The following is a 16,286-nucleotide window of genomic DNA, read 5'->3' on the forward strand; positions in this document are numbered from 1 at the left end:
TATGCAAATTGCAAAAAAGTAAACAAACAAATGCAGTTCCATGTTCCTGAATGTAACAGTCATTGCTGTATTGACCATCTACCCACATGATCATCCCCAAAAATATTTCAAAGGTGACTCTAAGTTTGTTTGTCCGTTTTTGATTGATTAGACTTATAGACCTGCCCAGTTTGCAGGAGTGGCTTTGGACCACTTACAGTTTGAGGAAAGATGAAGAGAAGAAAAATAAATGCAACGATAAATAAATATTTGAACAAAACAACCCAGGTTAATAGAATAATGAAAACAATAATAATAACAAAATGAAGTAGAATCAATATTAATTGATGCCTTGGGTGCAATCCCAACATTTCTCGAGCAACACTTGGACACTATCGGCATTGACAAATTAATCATCAGTCAGTTGCAAAAAGTAGTTTTACTTGAAACTGCTTACATCCTGGGATAATATCTGTAACACCATCAAACATCCACATCTGCCTATCCCAAGTGATTGGGAAGGACTCAATAGTTGGGGGGAAAATGCCAAATCCAGTCTGAACATCTGGCTGACTATACAACCAACATAATAGAAACAGCAAAAGCCAATTGATACGTGTCTCATTCAAGAGTAAATGGGTTTATTCCATACTTTAGCCTAATGTTTGGAGGAAGGAGCCTGATCTTTAGGGTCTTATAGAAGAACCGGTTTGATAATTTTGTGATAGATCTTGATATCACCTGAGCAGAATCTAGCAGTACTTCTAGCCTAAATGATTTATAACATCTCCTAGACATTGCTTGGAGATCCGTCATTAATGCATGCAGGTCACAGAGGCAACCCAATAAATCACTAATGTGAAGTGTTCAAAGAACCATTATTAATGCAAGAGAAATCTGCCAAATATCCTTGCAGAGGTAATCTCCTTCTCCCTCTGGCCTGTAGGAGTACACCTTCAAGGAAGGACAGCAAATCTGCAATTCAGTCTATTCTAATGAAAAGAAGGAGTAGAGGTAATATTTGAGGGGGGTCAAAGAAGAGGGGGGGTCAGTCTAGTCTTCAAAGCACCAGAAGGCAGGACAAGAAGCAACAGGTGGAAACTAATCAAGGAGAACGTCAACTTGGAAATAAGGAGATTAACTGTTCTAATTATTCAGAAATTTCTCCTTGCCTTCAGAAGTTGTGGTGCCCCATCAGTGAAGGTTTATAAGAAGAAAATAGACAGCCATTGTCTGAAATGGTGTAGAGTCTCCAATTTGAGCAGTGGGTTGCATTAAAAGGCCTCCAATAGAGTTGGTATTCAGCAGGCTCTGACCAGTTCTGGAGAACCAGTAGTGGAAATTTTGAGTAGTTCAGAGAACCAGCAAATCCCACCTCTGACTGGCCCCACCAACCCCATCTATTCTCTGCCTCCCGAGTCCCAGCTGATCGGCTGGGTCTTCTTTTGTTGCCCTGCACAGGAAAATGCAGGTTAATGGGGTGGGGAGGGAATGGGGATTTTGCAGTAACCTTGCCCTGCCACCCCCACCAAGCCACGGCCACAGAACCGGTACTAAAAATTTTTTGAATCCCACCCCTGGCCTCCAAGGTCCCTTTCAACTCTGTTATTCTGTCTCTTATGCTCCAAATCTTTCTTACCCTTTTCCCAACCGGTCCATCATTCCCAGGTGGGCCTCGAAGGCCTTTATCACCCTTCTGTCCTGGGATTCCGGGGAGACCGGATGGTCCAGGGGGACAATCAGTGCAAACATCCTAAAGAGGAGAATCATAGTGTTACTGAAACAGCAGGCAATTCTTCTGAAATGCAAATCTATCTTGCTTCTACTGTATTGAATTATGAATTGAATGCAAATTAAAGAAACCTTTGTTTCTGTCTATACCTGCGTGTGTGTGCACTACACTTATAACCATGATTTACTATTGTATACACCATATACTTTAGAAAACTCTCCTGAGGTCTTCCTCATAGCTGAGTTAATGCTATCCATGAGACAGCACTGGCCCCCTCAGCAATTGTTCTTCTTCCAAATGTGTAATGGAAAATCAATATGTGTACCAGGATTGTGTGCTAATTGGGAAGTTGGAAAAAAAAAAAACCAACAAGAAGACAATGGCAATTTTTTTTAATATATTGCTGCCTCCTACCACAAAAAATAGACAAGTGTGCTCATGATGTTTACCCAAAGTTAAGTTTGACTTGAAGAAGACTTTACTTAAGGGAAGAAGAACACGAAAATAAGTAAATAAATGTACTTCCTTTGCTCTCGTGAACATCTTCTGCATATCTACATTTTCTCCTGAGACTCTCCTTCTTATATTTTGTATGCATAGAATATTTTACCAGCATTTATAGACTTTGATAATTTACATTAATGCTTCCCAAGTATTAGGTCTTTGGAAGCCTTACCTTAACTAGTAATCTGATATCATCAGGGGAAAGCAGAGGAGAGGAACCCTAAGAGAAGAAAAATAAAACCACCTACATCATTTATGGACATCATTTCAGAACATCTGGTATCAAAGATAAAACATGAAAGGTTATCCACCCACTGACCAAATTTACAATTGATCAAGTCTTTTTGAAGGACCACCTTACTGAAGCACCTCTCACAAAGGAGGAGCAGCTCCGCTACCACTGATGTAAGTTGAAAGAGTAGTAGAGATGTCTACAACTTCATGGATGGGCAACTAATGTTCCTTTATGACCTGTGGACTTCAATCCCCATAGTTCCTGAGCATGTCCTGGTTCAGGAATTCTGAGTTGATGGTCATAGGTTGTAAAGGGACTGTGGTTTTCACGCTCTGTACAAATAGCATGGTTTTCTTCTCAGGTATTCATACCTTGTTCTATAGTAAAATGTATTTGCTTGGAACAAATTTGTTGGTTTCTGAATGAAACATGCCAATGAAAAGAAAAGGAAGAAAAGGAAAGAAAGATCCTACAGTGACCTACTGGTTTTCCTGGTGGTCCCCTTTCTCCTGGATTTCCTGGTAAACCCTGTAGAAGAGAAGGAGGAAAGAATAGTGAGTTCCTCTGAGCTTGATGGTTTTCTTTCAGCTTGTTTCATTACCAAACTACGTAACGTTATCAATGCAGGGATTCCACAGTTGAATCCTGAACTCAACCCTTCTATTGGTACTACATGCAGACCTCAAATGCTTCAAAAAGAATAGGAGTGTGCATCCGTACAATGCAATTAGACTCAGGTGCACATAGATATTAAGATGTTTTTCACAATAGTCCTAGTCATCTCAGTGACAAGAGTCAGGAAATTATGAGAACTTCCTAAAGTCTTCAGAAGAAAAGTTTCTTTTTGTCAATACGGGAATTGGATATGTCTAGCTTGATGAAAGGAAGGACTAGGGGTGATATGAGAGCTGTGTTCCAATATCTAAGGGGCTGCCATAAAAAAAGCACCTGAAGGAAGAACAAGAAGCAACGGGTGGAAACTAATCAAGGAGAGAAGCAACCTAGAACCTAAGGAGGAATTTCCTGACAGTGAGAGCCATGAAGTGAAATGACTTGCCTCCAATGGTTGTGGGTGCTCCAACACTGGAGGTTTTTAAAGAAGAGATTGGACAATAATTTGTTTGAAATGTTTGGGGGGTCTCCTGCTTGAGCAGAGGGTTGAACGAGAACAGGGATCGCCCACCTTTTGGACCTCAGGGATCACCCAACTCATTATTTTAAATCCCGTGGACCACTAAAGTGAATTTTGACCAATGTGGCTTACTGACGTTGGTGGGAGGGAGAGCGAGAGAGCCAGAGGGAGAGGGAGGGAGGGAGGGAGGGAGAGAGATAGGGAGGGAGGGAAGGAGGGGGAGAGAGGGAGAGAGAGAGACAGGGCGGGATGGAGGGAGAGAGAGAGGGATGGGGAGAGAGAGAGAGAGAGATCTGATCTAACCTCGGAGGTCTGGTGATGTTCTCTCTCTTCCTTTCTCTCTCCTTCCCTCTCTCTCCTCTCTCTCTCTCCCTCCATCCCTCCTCCCCCTCTCTCTCCTCCCTCCCCTCTCCCTCTCTCTCCCTCTCTGCTCTCTCCCCTCCATCCCTCCCTCCTTCTCTCCCTCCCTCCTCTCCTCCCTCCCTCCCCCATCTCCCCTCTCTCTCTCCCTCCTCCCCTCTTCTTCCCCCTCTCTCTCTCTCCCTCTCTCTCCCTCTCCCCCTCTCTCACTCTCTCTCTCTCACCCACACCCACAGATCCCTCACACAAACACCCACCCACCCTCAAAGGCAGCCACATTCCTAGCCTGCTTTTGAGCTCCGTTCTCAGGCTTCATGCAAGGAAAGTTGCAGAAGCAGCAGAAGTCTTTCTTTCTCTCCCCGCAAACTCCACCAGAAATGAGTCTTTGCTGGAGTAGCCTCTTGCAGCAGGATGCCTTGCAGGATCCCAAAGACTCATTTCTGGAGGAGTTTGGGGGAGAAAAAGAAAGACTTTTGCTGCTTTCCTTGCATGAAGCCAAAAGCAGAAGAAGAAAGAAGCAGAAGAAGCAACCCGATGGCCAGGCAAATCCCCCCCTCCGCCCTTTCTCCCCCTCCCCTCACTACCTCATGTTGTTCCTAATGCAAGCGAGGCAAGCCTTGTGTTCCTGTGGGCTATGCGGGCAGCAGAGACTTGTGTTCCCCCCCAACCTCGATTAATTGCTTTGGGGGGGGAGATACTCTGGGGGTGACATTTCTCTGAGGACCACCAAAATTTTCTCATTGACTACCAGTGGGCCACAGCCCACCGGTTGGTGACCACTGAACTAGAAGATTTTCAAGGTGTCTTCCAACTGTTTTTCTGTTCTGTTCGTGTCTTTGTGTGTTTTCATTTAGATGTTTCTACATCATATGCTGAGGTTCAGGAGTCTATGCTGAATTCTGGTGACATTCCCCCTAATCTGGGGAATTTTTTTTTGTTTTAAAAAGACTTTGGGGGGCACATGGAGGTGATTTTTTGTCCATTTCTTTTCTCATTAAAAAAAAAAAAAACAGTCCATCATAACTTGGGTCTTTGAAAAAGAAAAGAGGTTGTACTTAGACCTCTTCAGTCCATCAATGTCATTTTGCATAAAAGTTGAGTTTGGGAGAATCGATTCTACCCTTTACTTCTATCTTTCTACATTTTCCTTTTATTTATTTTTTTGGCTACTGGCTGATTACTGCAATTATCTGTTTCTACTTTGCTGAGTTCAGCTAGAACAGAAGACACATGGGAAGAGCAACGAAGAAGAAATTCACTGATTATTTTGCAAGTTTGCCTCATTCTGTGCTTCCGTCTCCCTTATAAATAGAAAAAGGAAAAACTTATAGAGAGCAATAACTGCTGATTGAAGTTCTGGAAAAATGAGGAATGAATAATAGTGATTATTTGTATTGCATGACCTTGGGCATTATGAAACAGATTCAATATTATTAAAAGAATTGATATTTAGTAGTTAATCACACATCTTTAGGTAGGATTGTTAGAGTCCTGAGAATTTTTTCCCCCATTGCTCAAAACTTTTTTTTCCCTTTAAGACAGGGAGTTCATGCTATTTATTGATTATATGAGTTGCTTCATCAATATCGCATTATCGAAATGATTACATCTTATGTTTTAACCTTCTTTACTTCGTGCACTGCTGAGGGATTACCTCATCCAACAAGCTGTTGAGAAATGTTTTCAAATATTCAACTGTAAATGGTTTGTGAATTGTTATAAGAATTAATAATCTAAACCACACATTGACTAATTAGTCTTTAGTCATTATCTGCTTCCCATTTTACAATGAAATTTTAATTCAAACATTTTGTGAACATTTTCTTTTATATGTCCTTGCAGGAAGGTAAAAAGAAACTGAATTGTTGTTGTTTTATTGAAGGGATAAGGAAAACTATGCTTCTTCTATGGTAGTATAATGATTTCTGATCAACAATCTACTGTAGTTCATAAATTAATAAACCATCAATCTTTTTACTTACATCGTGACCAGTCTGTCCAGGTGGACCTTGGATACCTGGTAAGCCACGAGGACCCTGGTGAAACAGGGAGAAGAACTTGATGTATTATCTCAAAGCTTACATATCACATTTTTCTATGTCATGGACGGAGAAACTTATTTGGGGCAAGAATTATCCTTGGTCTTCAACCGCATTCTAAATAGTTATGGCAGAGATCAAAAGGAAAGAAAGAATCATTGACATATGCTTCTATAAGCATTAATTACTAATTAATCCAACAATCTCTCATCGTGTATTTAATGATTTCTCCTCTTATGTTAAAATTGCAGTTTGCTGAAGGTCTCTGTCACATGTTGTTCTGAGTCCTCATATATGTCTTTAATTTAAGGAGAAAATTACTAATGGTCAACACAGAGCAGATACATAGTAAAATCAGTCACCTTCCAAATTTTATCCATACACTAAACACACCTAAAACTTTACCAGCTTTGCTGCTCTAAATTACCCAGATATCATCTAAAGAGGTTATACTGTTCTGTTTTCTTTGTTCTGTTTTCATCCCTTGGTACTGTAATTTTCAGCAATGCTTCTTTAAAAATTTCAGCATTTCACTCTTTCAAGTGAGTTGAATTGAATAAAACTAATAATGATTAATTCAATCAATAAATTAATAAGGCAAATTGTATGTGAAAGCTTTCTTATTTAAAATTTCCTGACACGTGGACACAGAGGAAACCGTGTCAAAGAGAATCCATTCCTTGACAAGCCTGTCTTCTACATATGGGAAGTTGTTTTAAAGGGGATGAACTGACCTCTAACACTGGAAAATGACCTCTATCAAAAGAGGTACTATCATATGGCAGCAAATTATCCTTTAATGAATCCCATAATAATCTAGCCCTTGAGTATTCTGCTCAAAATCTCAGAGGTTGTGGAAGGCCTTAGTGCCTGGATGTCTATAGATCATAAGCAATGTCATAAGGCAGGATATTTAGGAATGTACAGAATAGAGTCAAGTCAATATTTCTATATTAATTGGTATTACTGATACTGTATGTATCTGAATTTTCTACTATCACTGGCAAACCAAAAAGTGATATAATGCAATAATATTTCCATTCTACTTCCTATCACATACTGCATATAATTAGAAAGACCTACTGTACCGGTGGCCCTTTGTCTCCAGGAGGTCCCACAGGTCCCTGAAAAATATGGGTAATGATCATTCACAAAGCAAACAAATATTGATTTATTCAATTTTTGTAGCCTCCCAACTCAGCTGGGCACATAAATAACAAATGAATGTTACCATAAGGACAATTTCTGAAATTACATGTTAATCAGTGGACACAGTTATCTAAAACAAATTTCAGGCTAATTGTTTTGAAAATTATACCCTTTTACAAACATTCAGGTTGGAGATGGAATTGAATTTGAAGGTAATGTGATTTTAGAACTGAATTGACTTTCCAAATAAAACCCAGAAGCCTGCTTAAACCATGAACTTGACTGTTTTCAAATTGTTTTGGATGTTTCTACAGACAGGAAGAATTTCCACCACCACCCCAAAAAAACAATTTTACACTTCAATAGGAATGACTGAATCAAATGGGATTGATTTTGAAATTCTAATCAATGATTTGACTTAGAATATGACTGATTCACCAAGGGATAATGTTTGGCCTTTTTTTACATTATACAGTGGTGAATTTTCTACAGAATAATTTTAATGTTACAATTAATGTTACAACTAGACACAAGGACAGCCATCACTCTGCTAAACAAATGTCCAACCTGAGCACTGTCCAACTATTTACAAAGTCTGCACTACTATTACTGTTAATCTTTTCATCACTCATCGCCCATCCTCTTCCACTTGTGACTGTATGACTGTAACTTTGTCGCTTGTATTCTTATGGTTTTTTTGACTGTTTCCTAGTATGATTTGATTGCTTATTGTACCCTATGATTATTAAGTGTTGTACCTAATGATTCTTGACTCTTGACGAATGTACCTTTTCTTTGTGTACGCTGAAAGCATTTGCACCAAGACAAATCCCTTGTGTGTCCAATCACACTTGGCCAATAAAGAATTCTATTCTATTCTAATTAGGCCACTTGCTTAATTTTTAACATTAATATACTCTTTGTAATAATAGAAGCTACCCAGAAAATGTTAAAGATGCAGGATAAAAAGAGAATAGTTATGACAAATCTACTATTGGTCAAATAATCAGTATTGGTGAGGGTGGTGGCTTATGGTGGAGATGTAGGTAACTCAGTCTCTATGTTGTGTGTGTTGGTATCATTCATGCCCCCAAGGTAGATGACATGGATCACAATTCCAAACATGATTCACCTTTGAAATATACATTGAGCTTCATCACAAATTAGTGAGTAATATGTTCCATACTTACTAATGGTCCTGAAAGTCCAACACCTGGAGCTCCTCTGTCTCCTGGTTGACCTGGAACACCTGGGGCACCTCGATCTCCCTGACAAGGACAAGTGACATAGTGTATATTTCAATACATTTATTTTACAGACCTATTATATTCATTATCCATCTTACGTTAGAACACAGTCTGCTCTACATGTTCTCACTGTCAGGATTCCAGCAGTTGCCCTAATTAAATCATGAGCCTCAAGCCAAGCTTCAAAAACTTCAAAGGATTTATTAGGAACGAACATGTCGGCATGACCTGTATGAAGCCAATTCTGAGACACGTAATTTACTGTCATCCTTGACCCTGGTTTTCTCCCACCCCTCTGGGTGTATCATAATTCATATTCTCCAACAAAACATGTTCATAGCCAAGAGTCATCAATCACATTCTCCAATTAGATTGGAGTTTGGAATTTGGAGACTGGATTTTGAGTTATGGGGAGAATGAAAGAAAATATGTGATTTGATAAATGTTATTTATAAAACTGAATCCCAAAGGTGGTTTTTTTCAAGAGGCAATTGGACTTTCTTGTTTTTCTTTGAAGATGTTTCGCTTCTCGTTTCACTTCTCATCCAAGAAGCTTTTTCAGCTGTGAAGACCAAAGCTTCTTGGATGAGAAGCGAAACATCTTCAAAGAAAAAAAAAGTCTAGTTGGAAGGAAGAAAAGAAGGAAGGAAGGAAGGGGTTGTTGTCATAGTTGTGGTTCCTCTGCTGAACATAACATTAGATTCGATGGCCAGAAGCCCAAAGTGACCAGACATGGACTGAACAGTGTTCTTACAACCAGCAGAGTAGGAAGCAGTGGTGGTGTACTACTGGTTCAGCCCGGTTTAGTCGAACTGGTAGCAAAAATTCCTACCAGATCAGCTGAACTGGTAGTAAAAAAAAAAAAAAAGCTTCTGAAGATCAGCTGAGAGGAGGAAAAAAGCCTCAGCTGAGAGGAGAAAGAAGAGAAAAGCACAGGATCGACACTCCCTTCTGCTCCGGCACTTTTCTCTTCTTTCTCCTCTCAACTGATTGGTGCTACAGGCCTCAGCTGGTGTGTAGAAAGCTGTGTGCGCCTGTTAGGTGTGTGCATGCATGATCACCAAACCGGTAATGGAACAGGTAGAATCCCACTGCTGGTGGGAAGTCATTACATCTGATTGAGAGACCTTGGGTAGAAATCATATCTGAGCAGGATAGGAGCAACAGATGGCATTCTTCATTCCTGTCCTCCTGAAATAATGTCTGGCCAGATTTGTTCTTCTGAAAGCAGGAAATGTACCTCAGTTTATCATAGAATGGCAAAGCAGGTACTCACCTTAGACCCAAAGGATCCAGGTAAACCTGGTGGACCTCTTTCACCCTAGAAAGACACACAGATATAAAATAAGTTAACACAATCTTCCCAACTGGAAAGTCCATACATCCATTTCTTAGTCCTCTGAAAATGAATTCCATCCCTGAATCTGCTTACTCTCAAGAACAGACAGGTAGGGAACCCATTTATAAAGAACAAATCATAACCACTTAAGCTTGCGTGATTAATATGTTACAAAGTAACTCTCAATTTTAATAGATTTTGGATGCAATGGAAAACATTTCTGTTTGGAAATTCTATCCTGAAATAATAGACAAGTTAATCAAAGTAGTCTTGATGAGCTATTTATATTTACATTCCATTTGTTATATTTATGCCTATAGCAAAATTACATAAATTAATGTGTTCCACATCCTTTAAACTTCAACAAATATGTAGTAGCATAGAGCACTCCAAAATGGTCCATTACATTGAGGTTCGCTGTCTTGCTATGTTCAGAAAACATGGCAAAGTATTCCCAAACAAATTGTCCTTTAGCTGCTTAATTTGATGGTCAAGTTCATTAACATACAAAGACAATGGCCTGGAAACCCACAAACTACTTAAGCCATGTTCACCAACCAACTGGTTATGTTGTCTCATCCCAGCCATGATATACAACAAGCAGACTATCTTGAAGCTTTTTGCAACCTTGATAGTCTTAAAAAAAAAAAAAACCAATCAGGAAGCATATAGCTTTAAACCATGGAGCAAAATAAATAAATAAATGCAAGGGTGGAAATGTTTGAATAGATCACAACTGGGATGGGACTTCCTCCTCTTTTCTGACATTTGGAGTGAAATGATAATACTTTGTGTATCAAGTAATCAGATGGTCCTTTAAGTTTGAGGAAGGAATTTACATGTCCTCTTTTGGAGGGAGACCAATTGATAGTACTTTCATTTCCTATGTGTCCATCAAATTTCTTTAATCTCCTACGGTATCCTCTTTTTGGAGTGGGATGAGTGGCATATACATTAAATAAATGATTAAATATTGTTTGCTTCCTAAAAGCCTAGTCAATATTTAATCTGCAGTCTTCCAATAATTAGTTTCTCTTTGGATCTACTGTATGAGGTGCTTCAGAAATTTTCTTCTTCCAAATTTACTCATAGGCTCTGTGCGTATCTCACTTAGTTTTAACTTTGTTTAGGGTTTTGTGTGCATATATGTGTGTAGGTGTGGCATAACACTTCTACAAACCTAGCTTATTGGGTTAGTTGATGATTCATTGTAGTTCGTGAACTCAGAAAAGCAACTATGTCAATCACTAAATCATTGGCAAACGCAAGCATTGAATTACAGAGAAGACTGCCTAATTGTGTTTGCAAGAGTTCACAAATTTTGTGCTTTCATCTTTAATTTCATAAATGGTCCAACCTATTGTTCTTCCAATTTCAGTTTCTTTCCTCTAATGGTTGCCAGGATGCAGAAGAATACATGCAACCCAATTAAATTAAAACTTGACAGGAATTAATAATAGTAGCAGCATTTTGACATAGCCTTTTTAATATGCTTTATCCTGATATTGTGTTTCTGGGCAAACAATTCATAGGAGAAGGGAAGACAGCTGAAAATGCAAATAAAAAAATGTTCAGCTAAACCAATGACAAAGTCGAGAATACTGTGGAATAGAATTATATCTCACAAAATGAGTAAATTGGTTCAATCAGATCATTCCTAAATGGACAAGCTTTTATTGATCAGTTACTAAGTCATGCCTGACTCTTCGCAACCCCACGGCCCACAGCTTGTCAGATACCCCCTCCCATTCTCCACTGTCTCCTGGAGTCTGCCCAAACTCATGTTCATTGTGTCAATGACACTATCTAACCATCTCATCCTCTGCCATCTCTTTTTTCTTTCGCCTTCCATCTTTTTCAACATCAAGTTCTTTTCCAAAGAACTTCTCATCTTCTCATTAGGTGGCCAAAGCATTTGAGCTTCAACTTCAGTATCTGTCCTTCCAAAGGACAGAGTTGATTTGTCAGCGCTAAAATGGACACCTAACATCAAAACGTGATCAAAAAAGCACAACAAAGAATGTTCTTTCTGCGCCAACTCAGGAATCTCAAACTGCCAAAGGAACTGCTGATCCAGTTCAATAGAGGAATGATTGAGTCTGTCATCTGCACCTCTATAACTGTCTGGTTTGGTTCTGCAACCCAACAGGACAGACACAGACTTTAAAAGTAATTAGGACTGGAGAAAAAACAATTACTACCAACCTGCCTTCAATCAAGGGCCTGTATGAGTCAAAAAGAGGGCTATGAAAATATTTACAGACCCCTCACATCCTGGACATAAACTGTTTCAACTCCTACCCTCAAAATAATGCTATAGGGCACTGCACACCAACAACCAGATACAAGGACAGTGTTTTTCCAAACGCCATCACTCTGCTAAACAAATAATTCCCTCAACATTGTCCAACTATTTACAAAATCTGTATTACTATTAATCTTCTCATTGTTCCTATCACCCATCTCATCCCACTTATGACTGTAACTTTTCGCTTGTATCCTTACGATTTATATTGACTGTTTCCTAATACGATTTGATTGCTTATTTGTACCCCATGACTATATTAAGTGTTGTACCTTATGATTCTTGTTGAATGTATCTTTTCTTTTTATGAACACTGAGAGCATATGAACCAAAGACAAATTCCTTGTGTATCTAATCACACTTGGCCAATAAAGAATTCATTCATTCATTCATTCATTCATTTCTCTTAGGATTGACTGATTGGATCTCCTTGCAATCCAAGGGAGTCTCGAGGGTCTTCTTCAGTAAGTATCTGCTCGCACAAATAGTTTAGGAATTAAATTTACCCTTTCTCCATCTCGACCCTTTCCAGGTAATCCAGGTTCTCCAACAGCTCCTGGTTCACCTGTAGGCCCAGGTGGACCTGATTTTCCTTCCTTACCAGGTTCTCCCTGCAGAAGAGACAATGGGAATAGGGGACAATTAGAACAGGCTATGAGGTAGGCAGTACCTTCTACTTATTTAATTAATCAATATCAAAGGTTTTTCACTCAGACTGGGAAGGACTCTGGGGTTGCTCATCACCTGTTCTTCCTAAATAGAGAAGCCAAGAAAAAATTCTAGAATTTTCTCCTAAAAACCTTGTGGAAATCAATATAAGTACTTCAGTGTTGGATTGCAAATATTTATTTACATCAAATGGACTTTTAATAGCCTCATTGTACCAGCTTTCCTTCAAGCATGTAATTCATTCGGTTTATTCATCTACTTGTATGACAAAGAAATAATGAAACCAGGTGGCCACCAATGAGGAGAATGTAGGATGTGGAAAACACATCCTTAAGGCTAGAAAAATAAACTGTGGTGGCCCAGTGGTTAGCATGCAGTACTGCAGGCTACTTCTGCATACTGTAGGCTGCCAGCAGTTTCATTCCCACTGGCTCAAGGTTGACTCAGCCTTCCATCTTTCTGAGGTTGGTATAATGAGGACCCAGATTTTGGGGGGCAGTATGCTGACTCTGCAAATCACTTAGAGAGGGCTGTAAAGCATTGTGAAGCAGTATATAAACTTGCTATTGCTATTAAGTGATCTTTAACAACATTTTATTTTGTTTTTATTTTAATATAATTTTCCTTTTTCCCCTAGGTCTGAAATATATCATTTGTATAAAATCACAAAAGTGACCTGGAAGATTTGAATGTCACCTAACTCTTCATTACCTTCTGTGCGCCTTTGAGGATAATGGCACAGAAGTAATGCAAAAACTGGCCAAAACAATGGAGATTCTCAGTCATCTAGGTCAGGGGTGTCCAACCTTGGCAACTTTAAGACTTGTGGACTTCAACTCCCAGAAGCTGGCTGAGGAATTCTGGGAGTTGAAGTCCACAAGTCTTAAAGTTGCCAAGGTTGGACACCCCTGATCTAGGTCATGGTTATCCCAAAGGTGCTTTTTGACTGTCCATGTAAAGGCTAGCAAAAAGGAAAAGTATGTATCATAAATTTCTCTGATTCTGAAGCAGAAGAGGCAGATTCTCAGCCAGTAGTTATATAGCAAATACACTATGAGCTTCCCGGGAGTGATGACGGAAACCCAATGATGGAAGATGATGATTATTTGGAGAATAAGGAGTTGAATCTTCAACTTGGGAAGCTGGAGGCCCTAAAACATATTGCTAGCTAAGGAGGGCTGAGCAGCCAACATTTGCATACCACCTTTAGAGGACAAGGCAATCAATCCTCTAATTATACAGTGCTTTAAACTCAATGCCAACTAAAAAGACACTTGTTTGATCTTTTCAGCTGCCAGAAAAATGGAAGTGGGGGAAAAACAGTGCATTCCTTAAGTGCTTAGATAATTACGCTGGCAGCCCAAAGTTGTCAAAGTGCAAGGATATTACTGAAGAGCATGACAGATGACTCTCGGGGATGGATGTGTCCCATTGGAGAATACACATCCAAGGAATGGGGGGAAGATCCAGGTCAAGGGGGAAATGAAAAATGTAATTTAGTATTGGCTGCATCCAGCTAACACCAACATGGCCACTTCTAATAAATCAGTTTTCTTTTCTCGGAGATGTGGCTAGAGACTTACGATTTGAATGGGGGTGGATTTGTTGGAGTCCTGACACTCCTTTCCTCTAGTTCATGGGTGTCAAACTTGCAGCCCAAGGGCCGGATGCGTCATGTGCTGGTCCTGCCCCCACCCAGTTTAGCGAAGGGGAAAAAAGCCCTGATATGTCACATGACACCACCAGTTTGACACCCCTGCTCTAGTTGCAATGTTAGACCTGCCTTCCTTTGGCTTCACATCCTTGATTTCTCCTGATTCCTTGACCTAAAAACAGTTGTTTGGATTACAATCCCCAGCCTAGAGATTGTAGGCTTCTTTGGCCTTAGACTATAAGACACTTTCCCTTTGGCTGTGTTTAAGCCACAGCTACTAATTACAAGAAGAGGTACTTTCCCTGCAGAGCTTCCTCTACCTAATTTACAACCGATAGCTCTACCATTATCTGTTATGGTTCAGCTAATAAAACTGTCTGAAGGATACTAATTGCAACCCTGCTTATTGCTGTTCAGCTGGTACATGACAATATTTGACATGCACAACATCAGATAGAGGAGATAAAAGAGCGTACCGGTAACTGCTTTATTTAATGTATAATAAGGTTGGCATGTTATTTAAGCAGCATCTTTGGCAAGCCAAAATGATGAGCCACAACATGGTAATTTCATCAGGCGAATGCCAACATTACATACAGTACTAGTATCACAATGTTTGATGCCAAGTATAAGATATGGCATTTGATGTTATTGTACAGGTAGTCCTTGAGAGTGGTGTGGTGGCCTAGAGGTGGAGCTCTCACCTCACAGTCAGGAGGCTGTGAGTTCGATCCTAGGTAGAGGCAGATATTTCTCTCTCTGGGCACAATGAGAATAGATCTGCTGAACAAAACTCCTCATTAGTGACAAGAAGGGCATCTGGCCAGTAAACACTCAGATCTATTCAGTTGCCCAGACTCCACCCCACAAGGGATTATGGGGTCGTTAAAAGATTATGACGATGATACAGGTAGTCCTTGACTTGCACCTGTTCATTTAATGACTATTCATAGTTATGCAAGTACTGAAAAAAATTGACTCCTCACACTTACAACTGCCCCAGTGTCCCTTGGTCAAAATGTGAACACTTGACCGCTATTGTGTATTTACAATGATTGTGCAGTTCCTCAGAATCATGTGATCATCATTTGCAACCTTCCCAGGGATCTTCCAACAGATAAGTCAATGGTAGAAGTCAGATTTGCTTAATGACATCATGATTTGTTTAAGGATCATGGTGATTTGCTTAATGACCATGGCAAAAAAAAAATACATCATTAAATCAGGCACAACTCTTTGTGAGAAAAGTTCAAAATGCGGTCATAAGTCAAGAACTACCTGTAATTCTTTACATGTTTAGCTCTGACCCTTTCCCTCCTGCAAATAACCATTACACCTTAGCTGTCGTTCCATCTTTTCACCTTTTCTCCTTTTTGTCCATCAATTCCTGGCTGACCAGCAGCTCCTGGTATACCCTGTAAAGAAAATAATATGGAACAAATCAAACTCCGCTATTGAACAGGTTGATTGGGAATAATATGGGCTTGGTTCAGGCATGTGAAAACTTAATAGATTATTTGCAACAATAAACATAAAGAGCCTGTATGGTCTAATGCAGGTCTGTCAAACTGGCCACCCGTGGGCCAGATAAGTCACATGGTGGCCACACCCACCCCAGCTACGCAAAGGCAAAAATCATCACAATATATTATGTGATCCAATCAAGCTTGAGAGGCCTGGTCTAATGGTTAAGACACCAGGATAGAAAGCAAGACACCGTGAGTGTCCCACCTTAGGCCTGAAACCAGCTGGGTAGTCACCAATTGGTTGGACCAATCAGCAAAAGACTGTGATTTCTAACCCTGCTTTAGCTCTGGAAGCAAGCTGGGTGACTCGGTTGATGTGGGGAAAATAGGAGGAGGAAGGTGTGTTGGATATATTAACTACCTTGAGCTATTTGTAAAATGAATAGAATAGAATAGGACAGAATAGAATAGAATAG

General features: G+C 39.8%; 1 protein-coding gene across 2 annotated transcripts in view; it reads right to left on the reverse strand.

The window, feature by feature from the left end:
* COL22A1 (collagen type XXII alpha 1 chain) overlaps positions 1-16,286 on the reverse strand; it is a 257,920-nt gene that overhangs the window by 47,628 nt on the left and 194,006 nt on the right. For both annotated transcript variants that reach the window (XM_087931748.1, XM_087931750.1), the window contains 9 exons: positions 15,706-15,759; positions 12,528-12,632; positions 9,654-9,698; positions 8,321-8,398; positions 7,070-7,105; positions 5,925-5,978; positions 2,934-2,978; positions 2,388-2,435; positions 1,619-1,732 (listed from right to left, as the gene is read on the reverse strand). In XM_087931748.1, coding sequence (XP_087787874.1) covers positions 1,619-1,732; positions 2,388-2,435; positions 2,934-2,978; positions 5,925-5,978; positions 7,070-7,105; positions 8,321-8,398; positions 9,654-9,698; positions 12,528-12,632; positions 15,706-15,759 — 579 coding nt within the window. The remainder of the gene's footprint in view (positions 1-1,618; positions 1,733-2,387; positions 2,436-2,933; positions 2,979-5,924; positions 5,979-7,069; positions 7,106-8,320; positions 8,399-9,653; positions 9,699-12,527; positions 12,633-15,705; positions 15,760-16,286) is intronic.

This window comes from Pseudonaja textilis, chromosome 3, assembly GCF_049901715.1.
Source record: "Pseudonaja textilis isolate UNSWEBS1 chromosome 3, rPseTex1.2, whole genome shotgun sequence".
In the NCBI taxonomy this organism is placed as follows: Eukaryota; Metazoa; Chordata; class Lepidosauria; order Squamata; family Elapidae; genus Pseudonaja; species Pseudonaja textilis.